This window comes from Fusarium poae (assembly GCF_019609905.1).
Source record: "Fusarium poae strain DAOMC 252244 chromosome Unknown contig_2, whole genome shotgun sequence".
Classification (NCBI taxonomy): domain Eukaryota; kingdom Fungi; phylum Ascomycota; class Sordariomycetes; order Hypocreales; family Nectriaceae; genus Fusarium; species Fusarium poae.
Window position 1 is genome coordinate 726,775 of NW_025408660.1, and position 15,511 is coordinate 742,285.

The window sequence follows — 15,511 nt, forward strand, 5'->3', positions numbered from 1 at the left end:
GTTCGGGATTTAACACGCGGTGCGGGACGGGTCCGGTCAGGACAGGTGCCAAGTGGGGGGTCCAATCAAAGACGGAACTGATAGCTTCCCAGGCTCACACAGCACAATTCAGGAATGGCTGAGGCCTGTTGCTTTGTTATCTGCAAGGGTTGAAAATTTGAATTGAGTTGATCGCCAGCCTGGGTTCATCTCTTCGTACCTAAGCCAATGGCCACATGCAGCTGAAGGTCTCATTATGAGAATTGATAGTCTCCCGATGGCTTTATTCTCGAGGGTCATCAGCTGGCTCTTCCATCGAGGTTGGGCTGTGATGGACCGATAGGGTGATCTCTAAATGACTAAGGCAGCACAATTCACCACTGGGGTTCCAGTTCAATCTTAGTTTAGGTGCCTAAAGATTGAGAGTCTCAGAGCTGGGGATTTTCTGGGCTGACATATTCCTATAATCTGAAAACAGTCTGTTGTGAACAGGCTGGCGGTCCATTCCATTTCCATCCATGTAGCTTCTCGTAGAATGGATGGACGTCCATCTAGGCTCACTTTGAATGGAAATAGACGCCAAGAGTGGGCCCGTGGAGGATGAGGGAGGCCGCATGAGCCGCCGAGCGGCTCGTCAGCGTCCAGGCCTTAGCGTTGCATTCATCACGTACATGGACATCCTCTTTTCAACAGTTCTGCTTGAAAAGCCGAAACATACATGACAATTGAAAGCCAAAAGTTCCGTGTGACTTTGCATCATTGTAATTGGAACATTCAGAGGGTCAGATATGATGAAATGGTGAGGCGATTGTAACCGCCACTACTGTGCTGATTTTTCTGCTTTGAGGGGCATTTTCCCTTGTGAAAATGACTAAAAGGGACGTCGCATGCTTTTCTGAGTCAAGGTCAGCGTTGAAATACGCATGGCGCAAGCTGAAAAACAACCTTTGTAGGATGCCAATGATATGCCGTGAGAGAGAGAGAGAGTTTATTACGCCCGGGAGAACGAATCTCATAGGGCCAGTAGGTACCCTAAGCTATTCACGATTCCACCGCATTGGTCCGGTCTACACAAACTCTGCTTGACAGGCCTGCTTGAAGACCGACTTCTCTAAGTATTCAGCATCCTATCTTCAGCAGCTGAAACATGGTCTGTCAACTTGAGGCTGTTCAATGTTAGTAGTCAACTGCGATTTTAATGTTTATTATGTTGAGTTTTCCCTTTCAACTCGGTCTTCCCGTCGCCATCTCAAACTTGGTTGCCGCTCTCACATGTCCGATTCTTCGGCTCCTATCTTGCTGAGGTAGCTGTTGATCCTGGCCATTCCTGCGCGAAGCTGGGAAAGCACGTCGGCCTCTCGTCTCTTTAGACTGTCGTATAGCATTTCCGCGTGCTTGCCTGGTAGAGCTCGGTCGATGCGCTTAGAGTAGCCGCCTACTCTGTCACGGGTACCTACGGGGGGCCTGAGCGTGTAAGCTTGGACCGTGGATGGGGACTTTGATGATGTGATGTGTGCGCTAGCCGATGCTGACTGTCGGATCAGGTAGTCTAAGGTACCTAATTCAGTAATAGATCGTCAAGATGATGTTAGATTAGTGGCTGGGGATGGGGTAAAACCCGTCTCGGGCAGATTGAAGAAGGATCAAGTCAACAAACAATCAATAACATCACAACATTTTTAAATCCACATCTGATATTCGTAATTGCGCGCATCCAACAGATGGCCGTGCATATGCGCAAAGAAAGAGTAAGAAAAAGAAGGCACTGACAAAAACCGTACTCGTATAACGTATCCGGTGGGGAAAGCTAACAAGGTGACAGAGCTTCGGAATTGGACGATGTCTCACAACGCCATGACTCTTTTTCAGGCCAATACAACGGCCACGAAAGTTTAAATGTTTCTCGCGTTCTTTTACTTCGACGAGAGGATCTATTTCCCCGACGGATGGGTTGATTGCAGATTAATATATTACTCAACTAATTGGTGGATAAAGCTCAGTTTCATTAGCGATATACATGTGCAGCGCCTGATATGTGAGTAAATACTATAGATGAATAGATAAGCGTCATGACTGAGCCCGAAGTCATAGTAAGAGCCTCTCTCAGGTCACATATCTCCAATATAAAATGATGTGATACGGTGATGTGCTGTGCTCAACGTGAATCTTTCTGTCCTGAGACCTACAGCTGCATCTGCATGCAGAATCCTCTTTTCGTATGGGAGACTCCTGTGTTGGAGAGAAGAAATGAGGATCCTGGACGAAGATCGGCCGCCGCCCTTTTTAGCAAAGGTCTGACACGTCAGAACATTCTATTCTTGACAAAATAGTGTGGTGGTGGTGGTGTCATGAACCTGATGTAGTCGAACACGGAGGGAGTGTGTAACTCTCTTTTAGAGAAACACGCATTGGTCTCAGAAGGCTCGGGCCTCTTCCGCCTGAACCCGCACCCCAACCTTGTGTTCGTCTCACCTCGGGATGAAGCGAGATACAAGTCGGTCACCACAACGCACATCAGGCATATTTCTGTATTGAGAACCTTTAACAGCCTCAGATGTACACAAATCTCAGAAGGGGTCGTTTTAGTAAGGGGTCATTCAGCTCGGGAAGGTCAATGGATTACGCATCGGTCATCTGCCTTGAGGTGTGGACGGCAGAACAGCGTGCAGCGACTGTACGACAACCAGATGACCATGGACGATCAAGTCCCAAAAGAAAACTATAAAAGGAGGAAGATTCAACCAGAGGACACACAGTCAAACATCAACAGATTAGCACACAGCATCAAAATCAATCATACTCTTCTTCTTTGATAACCAAACCTTTTACATCGTTTTCAAACTGCCTCTCTCACCGCCTTGTGCAAGATGGCAGCTCACTCTTTGATCAAGGGCCTCATCGTCGGGTCAGGTCTCCTCGCGGCCGCCGTGCAGGCTTCCTCGGGAGATCATCGCCTGAATGCTCGAGACAATGGCGGCTACAGGCCTGAGCCCCAGGGACATTTTGTCTGCGTCGAGCAGCACAAGATCGTCAAGGTGACCGTCGGTGAACCCGGGGGCGAGTGCACCATGACGACCACGTACCCCGGGACCTCTGTTGGATATCCCCCGGGGACTACCCTTACTCCTACGCCAACCTCTACGCCGCCGCCGGCCTTCTCATGCGATGAGGGTGGTTACCTCATCCAGGGGACAGTTCTGTACCGACTCAACTTGGAGACTGGCGATAATCCGGCTGTCAACGAGAACGTCGGGCCTGGCGGTAACATCAATGCCATCGGTTATAACATCCTTGACAATTACCTCTATGGCTTTGTGGCCGTGAGTGGCGGCCGCTGGCAGCTGATCCAGATTGACGCCGAGGGTGGCCACCAACTGCTTCCCCTCACGGTTGACCGTTTCTACAGTACGGGAGATATTGACGCCAACGGCCAGCTGTGGATTGGGGCATCCGGGACTACGGCTTGGGCACAGATCGACCTGGACCCTGATTCGGCGAGGTACGGACAGCTCGTAGATTCAGGCACTATGAAAGTCCCAGGAAACTTCGTTGCTGACTGGGTGTTCCTTGAGAACGGTGGCCCATACCTCTACTCGATTGCCTGGTCGACCACAGCTCGCCTTGTTCGCTGGTCCATCGAGAGAAAGGAGTGGTCGGAGGTCCGTGACTACGGCAACGTCACGCCCGCGGCGCCTCAGTTCGGCGCCCTGTATGCTGTTGGCGATGAAATGTGGGGAAGCGACAACACCTCTGGCAAAATCATCGCGTTCCCTGTCCTGGACGATAATGCGCCGGCGAGGGATATCAGCGCAGGGCCGCCATCGAACAGCAACGATGGTGCGCGTTGCTTCGCCGCCCCAGCACCTTCGAACCGCTAAGGGCAAAGACGGTGCCGGAGGGGTGAGAGGGCATCATTCTCGTAGGAACACGGACTTTCTGTTGGTTCTTTTTGTGGCTGAAGCAAGCTGACTTGGGCCAGAGTATACGGTGGTCTGGGGAAGAGCTTTGTCAAGTATTTGTTAGTCACAGAGAGAATCGATGTGTGCCCAACCTGGATCGCCAGGCCAGTTGTGTTGCGCTTGGCCATGTCTAGGAAATGTAATCAGTCCCGGTAGTGGATGTGCCCAGACCATCCATCTGTGTTCTATCCGTATTTCAGACTAGCTCAGTGATACGTGTGCATCAAAACAGATCGCTTTTTGACCAATGAAGCCATACGTGACCCGTCGTGTGGGATGCTGCTGCAAGGTTCCGATCAGGCTGGCGAATCTATCTACCGATGTAGATGAAATGTAGATGTAGATAGATGTAGATCTACATCTATCTATCTACCAGAGGGCATGTGGGTCATCTATCTATCTACCTGGAGGTCCGGTAGATAGACGAAATGTAGATAGATGCCAAGACGGCTGGTGAAAATTGGGCAAGGTAGCTGTACTTTCTCGGTACTAATGGCATCCTCCTACTCCGAAGTATTGATACCTCTGACGATCCCTTCCCCAACCGTCCTCCCATTTCCCGATTTCCCCACGCCCTCCCCCTTTTTCGATTGGGTCTTGGTTTGGCAGATTCTCATTGCCCTTGATGCCACCCAGAACATTGCCCAAATGGCATCTCAAAGCGATTTATTTAGTTACGCAACTGATGCTAACATATCGGAAATATCCTATCCAGGAGATCCAACCTTGCCGATGCACGATTCCTCGTCTCGCAGCAGCCGTTCAATCATCAAAGACTGGGATGCAGTATCGCAGGCTGTCCGCAGCCATTGGGTCCTCTCAGCTCGAACTGGACAAGCTACCGGCTGGTTTTGGGCTCACGGCTATGACGTTCAAGCTAGGTCCAAAGGCAATGAGTCTGGCCCCCATACGTGGCTCTGTTGTCACTGTGTCCAGCATGGCGTTCCCCGGCCAAAGGCTTACGTCTCGTCCAATACTCGGAACATTGAAGGTCATCTCAGCAAGGCCCACAATATTTTCATCCAGATCCATCAAAAGCAACACGATATATGCAGGAGCGCCCTCCTAATCAACTAACCCTTCATGATTTGGCAGCCAAGAAACGGAAGAGGGACGACTTTCACGACGAGTTGGTTACTCGATTTGACAAGACCACGTTCCAGCGCCACATTGTCCAGTGGATCACCGATGCAAATCTGTCATTTCGCGTACCGGAGCATAAAGGCCTCCAAAAGGTCTTTCAGTACCTGAACCCCTTGGTTCACGAGACTTCCGCCAATCTAACCCACGAAACGGTTCGAGTTAGGATCATCGACGAGTTCAACACATACAAATCGCGCGTCATCCACGCACTGTCACGAAGCCCAAGCCAGGTTCATATTGCATTTGATGGCTGGACGTCCCGGAACAGACATTCATTCTTCTCCATAAATGCCTTCTTCCTCGATGAAGATACATTCCAGCCACGGAAGATCGTCCTTGGCCTCCTAAACGTCGCCATAGCGCACACAGGAGAAAATATCTTAGCCGCTATTATAGAGGTGTTAGATAACTTCGGGTTGATTGCAAGCAACAAGGTTGGATGCATTATTCTCAATAACGCCGCAAGCAATGAAGGAGCAGTCGAAGCGATAGGCCACAAGCTTTAGTGGCAGAATCCGACCAGCAGAAGGATTCGGTGTTTTGGGCATATTCTTTATCTTGTCGCTAAAGCGCTCCTCTTCATTAAAGACAGCAATACACTCGAGGACCTTAATGCAGACGATTTTATAGAGTGGATAAAAAGAGGTCCAGTAGGTAAACTCCATAACCTTGTCGTCTGGGTTAATCGGTCAAATAAGGCGATAGCAATTCTGCGGAAAATACAAGATAAGGACCCTGACAAGTCCTATCCAGGCACTCTTAATGTCGTGCTTAACAATAGCACACGCTGGCTGTCTCAATATTATATAATCGAGCGAGCAATTAAGCTCCGACGCTATCTAGAGGAGCTTATTGACATTACGATTCAATCAAGTAGGAAATTTCAATAGCCCAGATCTACCTATACCTAGCCGCTAAGCCAACTCCCTTGATGTCTTAAGGAAGCAAACCTACTGAGTGACGCAGACTGGGATGCCCTCAGTTGGTTCAGAGATATTCTTAGAATGTTCGATTCTTGCCTTTTGCGGCTTGAAGGGGACTGTCAGCTCCGAGTCCGTAAGGGAGGCGTTGAAGCTCAATATGGAATTATTTGGCAGGTTGCTGTCGCATACGAATTCCTCCTTTCAACGCTGGAGAAAGCAAAGACTGAGGCAACACATCGGGTGGAACCTAGCTACTATTCCTCGTGCGTCAATTCGGCCTGGGCCAAGCTCAACAAGTACTACACCAAGCTTGATGAGACGCCAATATACTATGCAGCCACGGTTCTCCACCCCGGTATACAGTGGTCGTTCTTGACAAAAGCCTACGGTGAGAAGGAGGAATGGCTTTTCGCGGCACGCCAGCTCATCCAAAAGCTCTGGGAAGAGGAGTATCGCGACCTTCCCGCTCAGTGGGAAATCTCGAGCAGTAACCTTCCTGCCGCGGTGAGGGCGCGCGAGTACAATCCATTTGATTCCTTCCAAGACGAATTAATATCATCCACCCGCCACGGCCATGACGAAGCTACAGACGAACTGGAGAGGTGGTTGTCTACAAAGCAAGACATATACACAACATACCACAATCCTCTGGAATACTGGTCTGCAAAGAGATTTGAGTATCCGCGAGTGGCGAAAATGGCGATTGACATCCTCTCGGTCCCAGCAATGGCTTCTGAGTGTGAGAGGACCTTTTCTTCCGCTGGTAGTATGGTTTCGCCCAAGAGGTCGCGCTTAGATGCAAGCACAATTGCCGTTACTCAGACGGTAAGGTCGTGGTTACGGGCTGGGCTACTAGAAGGGTATGAAGGTTTCGTTTACTGCAGGCTTTCTATCCATACGCGTATGGATTAATTAATCCATATGGAATAATCCATACGCGTTAATCCATATTCCATACGGGGATGTCGTATTCCATAAGTATGGCAATACGGCGGAAAAAATTTGATCCCTGTAGTAATCCCGTTCAGGGGCGATTTTCCAACTCTCCACTCTTTCTTTAATTCCAACACCACTGTGTAAGGACGCTGCGTATGTCCTCGCTGATGACATCTACTTCCACTGACCCTGCGGGGATTCCAGTGTCCACAAGCGAATTGTGCTCTTCCTAATGTTTATATTGCGCAGTAGTGCTGGGTGAAAATGTATTTTATAAAACTTGATTGTTCATTATTGATATGAGAGTTCTTCTCGGGTTTATATCTCTAGATGATTTCATCTAGGACTTTGAACTCTAAATCTAGGACTTTCAGTCTGACAGTCTAAACCCTGAAAGGAAGGGGGATCCCCGGATTTTCCAACACGCCCCCATCCACCTTGTCTTCAGGGTACAGAGTCATCGTGGACTTCAGTACTCCAAATAATACGACCTGCTTCCTCGATCGGACATGCACTGACTCGAATGGCTTCTAGAAAGTGGCCATGACTGACTGCATTCAACGGTTTAGTGAGTCCGTCTGCTACCTGCTCGTGTGTGCTAACGTATTGCACATCAATGTTCCCGGCTTCAACTTCTTCTCGGATATGGTGCTCGGTTAACGGAATGTGCTTTGTCCTTTGGTGGAGCTCAGGGTTTCTGCATAGCTTTAGGGAACCCTGGTTGTCGCCGTTCAGTAGGATGGGCATATGTAGCGGAAGGAGCAGTTCAGAAAAGAGGTTCCTAACCCAGGCCAATTCTCTGGCACACTGGGAGAGTGCTGTATATTCAGCCTCAGTGGTCGATAGTGCTACTGTTTCGTGCCGTTTGGCCCTCCATGAGACTGTAGACCCTTCAAGTTGAACGAGCCACCCGAACGTCGATCTTCCCGTAACGGTGTCGCCTTTCCAATCTGAGTCGGCCCAAGCTGTGATGCTCCAAGCGGATTCAGGATCTTTCTTGACGCCCCCAAGCACTAGGCCGTGGTCTCTTGTCTGCTGTAGATAGCGAAGACTTCTTTTGATCAGTCGTGAATGTGCTGGTGATGGATTCGACATGTATCTCGAGAGTACCGAGAGAAGAAAAAGCTAAATCGGGTCTGGTTTGGGTCATTCCATACATCAACGAGCCGGTTTTTCGAGCTATAGTCTTCTCGTTCTTCTGGAGAAGCCGAGTCGCCATTGTCTCTTGGTTGCAGTGTCGAGAGTGAATTTCGCTCCATCGGGGTCTTGACCGGTCGGCAATCCTCTAAGCCGAATTTCTTCAGTATTCTGGTAAAATATGCATCCTGGGAAAGGTAGATCAGCCTTGAGCTCCTGTCTCGGGTTATTCTTACTCCAAGAAAATGGCTAGCGGGACCAAGATCAGTCATGGTAAAGATCTCTCCCAGGCGGGCTTTGTACCCTTGGATTGCTTCCTTGTTGCTGCCCATGATGAGGAAGTCATCCACATATGTGATGATGATCACTCCCGTTGTGGGATTGTGATATACGGCCGTGTCAGACGTTGCTTGTCTGAAGTCAAGGGATTCCAAGGTCTCCTTCAGCTTCTTTTGCCATTGCCGAGGCGCCTGCTTGAGCCCATAGAGGGATTTGATCAATTTGCAGATCTTCTCAGTTGAAAATCCTGGCGGACGGTCTTCTGGGTGTTGGTCAAAATACTCGACAAGTCCTTCCGGCATTTCGATGAAGACTTCTTCGTCGAGGTCCCCTTCCAAGAACGCCGTCGACACGTCCATCTGCTCAATTTCCCAGTCAAGACAGGCAGCAACGGTGAGGAGGATTCTCCAGGTCGCCGATTTGGCAACAGAGGCAAAGGTCTGGTTGTAGTCAAAGCCGAACTGTTGTTCAAAGCCTCTGACCACCAGCCGCGCCTTGAACTTGTCCAGGTTGCCGTCCTCTTTTTTCTTGACCTTGAATACCCACTTGACTGTAAGTGGCCTATTGTGAGCTTGGTTGCGGTCCAGCATGCGCCAAGTTCCTTTCGTGAGGAGGCTGCGCAGCTCACTGTGTATTGCTCTGAGCCAATGCTCCCTTTGCGGACCTTGAAGCGCTTCAGTCATTGTTTTGGGCTCAGTGATCACCTCTTTTCGGGGATCTGGCAGCTTAGCTGATGTCATGGATGTTGTCGTCTGTCCATGCTGAGGATTATGCACCTCGGCATGCTGAAGATTGTTCACTTCAGACCTTCGTGGGCTCGGAGTTTCTGTCTGCTCCGTGACTGACTGTGGCCGGCTTGAGATGGGAGCTCCGTTCTTGCGGATTTCCGGCTCAACATCATGCTCAGTTTCGGTCAGGAGTTCTTTCTCCCCGACCTTTTCGTAGAATTTCACATTTGCAGAGCGGACGATCTGATGTCCCTTTCTGCGAGAGGGCACCCAGCAGGTGTAGATCTGTGAACCTTCCATGCATAGGTAGATTCCAGCCTCTCCTCTTGGACCAAACTTGTGTGATCTCAATCTTCGTTCTTTTGGTATGTGTATCGTGACTTGTGAGCCACAAATTCGTTCTCCGGATAGATCCGGCTTGTTGTCTTGTCCGGGGAAGGCCTCGTTGAGAAAGCTTTCCATGGGAGTGAGGCCATCAATTGCCCTGGTGGCTGTCACGTTTGTCTTGCGCACCATATCTTCCAGGACCAATGGCCAGAGCTCTATCGGGATTCTTTCCGATTCCATGGTTGCTCTGACTTTGTCAAAGATGATGCGGTTAGAGCGCTCAGCAACTCCGTTAAATTCAGGAGTATATGGTGTCGTCTTGATGATTTTGACGCCGTGGGTGTACTCGAGGTTCTTGAGAGACGCACCATAGAGCTCAGAGCCGCCATCCATCTGGATTGCGTACACTCGGATGCCATACTGAGTTCGTATCTTCGAGATGAGCTGGCCTAGAAGTTCCGAAGCCATTCCCTTCCTCGTGAATGTGTAGGCCCATCTCATTCGATGTTTATCATCTGTGGCAATCATTCCCCATCGTTCGCCTCTAATACCCGGTGGATTGACTTTGAAGGTGTCAACATGGATGAAACCGGCCTTGGAGGCTCGCTTCCGTTTGTTTCGTGGAGTCCATCGTAGGGCCTTTGCGATATCGCAGGCGAGGCAGTAATTGAAAGGCTCATGATTGTGGTGGCTGTCGCAGAACATTCCTCTCGTCATTTTGGCAGTCTGCGATACCTGATATACGTTGACGTGGCCGAGTCTTCGGTGCCAAAGATCGACATCCAGGCATTGCTTTGATGAAACAATGTGGTGATTGCATGGTTCTGGCTGGAGTTCGGAGACGGCCTGGTTTGAAACGGCTGTCTCTCTGACCTCAGTGTTGACGTACAGACCGTCCCTTCCTATACGGAGGAGACCAAAGACGTCTCCTGTTGGGTCGTATATGTCGTTACCGTCAATCCAGCCGCCGTTCTTGTACAGCCTGAGCCCTGACATGACGTTTACCGGAAACTCAGGGATGAATAGCGTGTCTTTGAGGTTGACTGTGACCTGATCGCCCCATTTGTTTATGAAGCAAATTTTGACTGTCCCTCGACCGGATGGGTACACCTTCCCACCGCCCGTAACGAGGACCGTTCGGGTTGCAGGCTGCAGCACTGTGAATAGTCTTTGGTCGTTGCAAATGTGGACTGACGAACCCGTGTCGAACAGCCATTCTGCGGTTGAAGAGATGCTATCAAGGGAGACCTTACACGTTTCTGTATTGTCCATAGGCGGCTCGTCTGAGACGCTGTCTTCAAGAATCAGAAAAGATCGCTCGACTGTCATGTGATTTGATTCCTTAATATGGAGATTCTTGCTGTTGTCGCGTTGACGATCATGCTCCATGAGTTCCTTGGCGAGACGGACTGCCCAGTCGGGCCGCTTACCCTTATGGGCGAACCAACAATCATTTTCGTGATGTCCTCTCTTCTTGCAGTTTGTGCAGGTATAATCCTTGTGCTTGCCGACTCGATGATTGGTCTCCTGGTTAAACTTGTTCGCGGCTCGCTGGTTCTTTGAAGAGCCTCTCCTCCGTCCACTTGCCTCTTGCTTTCTTGTGGTTAGGCCCTTCCTCCCGGTCTTTTTACCGTGGGCCCAGTACGTAGAGGCAGTACCATGACTGTCATCGTCATCTGATGACCTGTTTTCATCAATGAGATCTTGCTGCATTGATCGTAGTGTTGGCGGATGCTCAGAGCGAAGGAGAGCCCGTTGTCTGGCAGTCCAGTCGGGGTACTCGTTCTCACAGGCAGTCAGATAGACCACCTTTTGAGGGTATCTGAGATTGGTTCCTTTTGCTCGAGGAGAAGTTTGACGAGTCGTTCGAAATCGACATTGAATTGTGGAATTGTCTCGTAAGAGCTTGATTTGATCCGGATAAACTGGTAAAGTGTTGTCTGCAGGAGAACTGGGCCTGTGCCAATACAGTAGGCCTGGAGAAGGTTGAACATCTCCTGGGGGTTTTCAATCCCGACCAGTTGACTGAGTGCTTCTCCAGTGCAGTTACCTCGGATGGAGACGGCAGCTTTCGCCGCCCTGATCTTTTGATCCATTGTCTGCTGTTCCTCGGGAGGGTAATCACCAAAGACAGCATCTTCGAGACCATTGATCCAAAGAATGGCCTTCTGAGCTGGGCAATATTGCTCCCAATTGGAGGGGCCGCCTAGCTTGAGCTCTTGCGGAAGGAAAAGAGTATTCTTTTCGGAGATGACCGTGGTACTGTCATAGGTTGAAGATGGTGTGTGGTCTTGACCTGAAGCACCAGATCGCGACGATTCGGATGCAGGCGACACTCTGATGGTGTTGCGAGTTTGCATAGTGAAAGGTGGGGCTCGACGTGAGGCCATTTTGGGATGAGGTTAAAGTTCGGTTCTTTGATTCAGAAGAGAAACCCGGTGTTTGCTAACCCGGGCTCATAACCTAATGTTTATATTGCGCAGTAGTGCTGGGTGAAAATGTATTTTATAAAACTTGATTGTTCATTATTGATATGAGAGTTCTTCTCGGGTTTATATCTCTAGATGATTTCATCTAGGACTTTGAACTCTAAATCTAGGACTTTCAGTCTGACAGTCTAAACCCTGAAAGGAAGGGGGATCCCCGGATTTTCCAACAGGATTTAGGATCACATAGCGATCCGTGCACGAGTGCACGGATATTGTTGCGCCACGTGCAACCCCTGTTTCCACTACACTGAGCCTAGATGTGTCGTGGATTTGAACCCTGAACACAGCTGCTACCATGCAGTACCTACCTACCGGTAACACCCACCTACCGGTAGTTATAAGAGGTTGTTACAGTGTCGAGACAGCTCTCTGACCGGTAGTTCGGTCATCCGGTTAGCCGATCTCATTTTCACCAGTATTCAACACATGGGGTCAAGGATTCAGCAACCTCCTCGGGAGGCGTTGGAGTCCGCAGTTTCATATCAAGCTTTGAGATCACGCTTTCCGGGTTAAAAGGAGCAAGCCTAGCTCCTCCAAAAACCCCTTTGATATATTTTTCAGTTATAGTGGCTTGGAAGGCGGCGTGGAAAGTGGGAAAGAACTCGGTCTTCGAAATATAGGTTATAGAGCATCTGATCCGACGCTCTATTTCTCTACCATATGCCTTCTTTAGTGGCCCAAAGCACCCGACATCAAGAGGCTGAAGTAGATGAGACGCATGAGCCGGAATACAGAGCGTGATGATACAGTGAGGTGCGGGTCCACCGTCAGTAGTTTACTATTGCAATTTTAGCAAAAGCGCCCCAAAATAGACTACTCGTTGGCTAGCCGGGAGGGGGTGCCAACTAAGCAAGCTTAGTTGGCCACAAAAGTATGAGACAAGGCGAAAAGTGTGAGACAACCCCGCACAGGCTGCTGTCGCAAAATCATGACTTTTGCCCGCCAAAACCAATGATTTCTAGGACATCAATCAGTAAAAAAGTCATATATCACGTCCATCAAAATTATGCCCTCACAATCAAATCTGAGAGCTGCTCAGGCCGTTGTTCTTTCACGCCAGCGACTTCGCCGCGGTCTCAATCGTGATGCTGCCGGCCGCCGAAAGAAGCCACTGACTCTTCGTGCTGCTGAAGCTCGATATGCCGGCTCTGCTCGTGCATCTATCGGCCGCATCTTCAAGAGACTTGAGGCTGCGAATACCGTAGATTATGAGGATGTTGTCGATCCTAAGATGGGGCGCCCGCGGCAACTCACGGATGAGGAAGAAGAAGCTATCGTGTGTTATATCATCTGGATGGAAAAGTCAGGCCTGCCTGCCTCCAAGTGGGAAATAGAAGATGCAGCACTTACTCTGCGGCGCCGCCGTGATCCTGATGCGAGACCTGTGAGCAAGATGTGGTACTCTCGCTTCCGCGATGATCATCCTGAGCTTGCGAAATCGATATTGAAGTCGAGAGAAGCTTCGCGTGCCGAATATGAGGAAGGCGGCGTTGATGATACGAAGGAGTGGTTCCAACGCCTCAGCGATGTGATGACGAAGTACAATATCGGTGCATCAGAGACCTGGAATGCAGATGAAGCAGGAGTTAGAGTCGGAATGCTACGAGATAAGATGGAATGCCTCGTTGTACGCACCAAGAAGAAGTCAGCAACAGAGGTATTTTCTCCGCAAGATCGCGAGACTTGCACAGTCATCGGCTTAGGCAACGCAGCCGGCGCAACAACGCCCCCCTGGCTGATCTTCAAGTCGTTGCCAACGCTTGAGTGGGCGTTCATTGAAGGCGATCCTGATATGCGCTTCGCTCAGTCAGACTCGGCATTCTCAAGTGCGGCGATAACGCTCGAGTGGGCGAAGCACTTCAACCGATGCTCGTGGGAGAAATCTGCTACTGTACAGAAACGTCAGCTTGATTTTTGAAGAGTGGTTTGGGTGTAATGAGCACCTTCAGGATACAAATAACCGCTTGGTTACTCACGATATGCCTCCCGCGGCGAGGCCTTATGATGAGGCTGTATGGCGGCTGCTCGTTATCGACGGCTTCACAGGCCACGGCTCATTCGAATTACGAGAATATATGATAAAGTTCAATATTCTCGTAGCATTTCTTCCGCCTCATTCAACGCATATACTCCAGCCGATGGATGTAGGCGTATTTCAATTCTGAAGGAAGCGCATCAGAAGAAGCTTCGTGAGGCGTTGCGGAAGGGAAATCTTACCTTTGGCCGGCGTGCCTTTGCAGGAGCTTTTCAGGTATGTGCCTTCTTAATCAGCCTTCACCGAAAAAGGCCCCTTTTCTCACCAAAATCAGGAGATCTTTAATGAAGGCTTCACTGCCGCTCACATCATCTCGGGCTTCCAAAAACGGGCATCTACCCTCCCACAGACCGACCTGCCATAGAATATTTTCTCAGGAAGCAGCTCAAGAAGAAGAAGACCTTCACGCCTGCTCATTTCTCACTTCTTCCCTCAGATATGCGATTTCACGCCGCTTCTAGCACCGCCGAGACCATCGGCGAGCGATATCACGATATCCTCAGTTCTCCTACGCTCGCAGGGCTCCGGCACATTCGCAACATCGTTCATGAAGCTGTGGTGCTTGAGGATGTTATCAAAAAGTACGTGGATGATCGAAGAACTCGCATCGAAAAGCGGTATCACGAGAGAAAGCGAGGCCGCCGCGCAAAGACTGTCTCTGACCTTATTCCTACAGTATCGCTGCAAGATCTGCGAGATCAACAAGAGGAGGCTATCGCCGACGATAAGAAGAAGCAACATAAGCAGGGTATACGATTCACACGATCTGTCATCATCAAGGAGATGAACCGCCTCAAGGATGAGTGGCGAGAGAATAAAGAAGTTATCGTCAACGGCATACCAAAGAGGCTGCAGTTCAAGCAGTGGTTGGAGCACACAGGGAAGCAATATGACTATTTATCTATGGATACACAGCGTTCACAAATGACTCAAGCACTGAAAGAAGAGACTGACGGCTATATGATAGATACACAACTCCCTGATGATGTGCGTGAAGCTATCCGCAAGGCACAGTATGCCGCGAAGCCCCTCAGCGCCGTTGATCTCACCGGCCTCCCTCACAGTGATGATACGGTCACTTTCAACCTCACACAAGCACACGAGCACGAGGAAATGGATGAAGAAGACGAGATTCTTCCTGTAATTGAAGTCGCCGGCGGCAGCGAAGTCGAGATGCCCTCATCGCCGCCCTGTGCACCTGACTCTGAGTCATCACTACCTACACTTCCCTCAACTCCTTGTCCCTATCAACACCACACGCAGCTTCATGAGTCACTTCGTGATATCATCAGGGGAATAAGAACGGCACAAGAAGATAGCCTTATTGGCTAAGAAAACAGATATACGGCACATTTTGGCAGGGAAGCTGTTTCCCTTGCCAGAGCATCACCAGAGCCGTCGCAGTCATTTCTCCCACTCTGAAATAGCCAATAAATCAATAGAAGCTTCAAACTACGCCTTTTCATCAGTTTGAGCCTATTTTGACAAGATTTGAGTGTCATTTGATTGAAAAAAATGGTATTTTGGTGCAAATCACGCCAAGTGGGCATCTTCCGGGATGTCTCACACTTTTCGC

General features: G+C 49.7%; 5 protein-coding genes across 5 annotated transcripts; 4 read left to right on the top strand and 1 right to left on the bottom strand.

Moving 5' to 3' along the window:
• Window positions 1-1,090: 1,090 nt before the first annotated feature.
• FPOAC1_013477 (uncharacterized protein) lies at window positions 1,091-1,364 on the bottom strand (the record flags this gene model as incomplete). Its single annotated transcript, XM_044857818.1, has 2 exons — window positions 1,091-1,145; window positions 1,252-1,364. The coding sequence occupies 2 exons, from the start codon at window positions 1,362-1,364 to the stop codon at window positions 1,091-1,093; spliced, it is 168 nt and encodes a 55-aa protein (XP_044701200.1).
• Window positions 1,365-2,846: 1,482 nt separating this feature from the next.
• On the top strand, window positions 2,847-3,857 carry FPOAC1_013478 (uncharacterized protein; the record flags this gene model as incomplete). Its single annotated transcript, XM_044857819.1, has 1 exon — window positions 2,847-3,857. The coding sequence occupies one exon, from the start codon at window positions 2,847-2,849 to the stop codon at window positions 3,855-3,857; it is 1,011 nt and encodes a 336-aa protein (XP_044701201.1).
• Window positions 3,858-12,906: 9,049 nt separating this feature from the next.
• Window positions 12,907-13,818, top strand: FPOAC1_013479 (uncharacterized protein; the record flags this gene model as incomplete). Its single annotated transcript, XM_044857820.1, has 1 exon — window positions 12,907-13,818. One exon carries the CDS (start codon window positions 12,907-12,909, stop codon window positions 13,816-13,818), a length of 912 nt encoding a protein of 303 aa, XP_044701202.1.
• Window positions 13,819-13,879: 61 nt separating this feature from the next.
• Window positions 13,880-14,299, top strand: FPOAC1_013480 (uncharacterized protein; the record flags this gene model as incomplete). The annotated part of the gene is made up of 3 exons (XM_044857821.1): window positions 13,880-14,044; window positions 14,080-14,151; window positions 14,210-14,299. The coding sequence occupies 3 exons, from the start codon at window positions 13,880-13,882 to the stop codon at window positions 14,297-14,299; spliced, it is 327 nt and encodes a 108-aa protein (XP_044701203.1).
• Window positions 14,300-14,373: 74 nt separating this feature from the next.
• Window positions 14,374-15,267, top strand: FPOAC1_013481 (uncharacterized protein; the record flags this gene model as incomplete). The annotated part of the gene is made up of 1 exon (XM_044857822.1): window positions 14,374-15,267. The coding sequence occupies one exon, from the start codon at window positions 14,374-14,376 to the stop codon at window positions 15,265-15,267; it is 894 nt and encodes a 297-aa protein (XP_044701204.1).
• Between the last annotated feature and the right edge of the window lie 244 nt (window positions 15,268-15,511).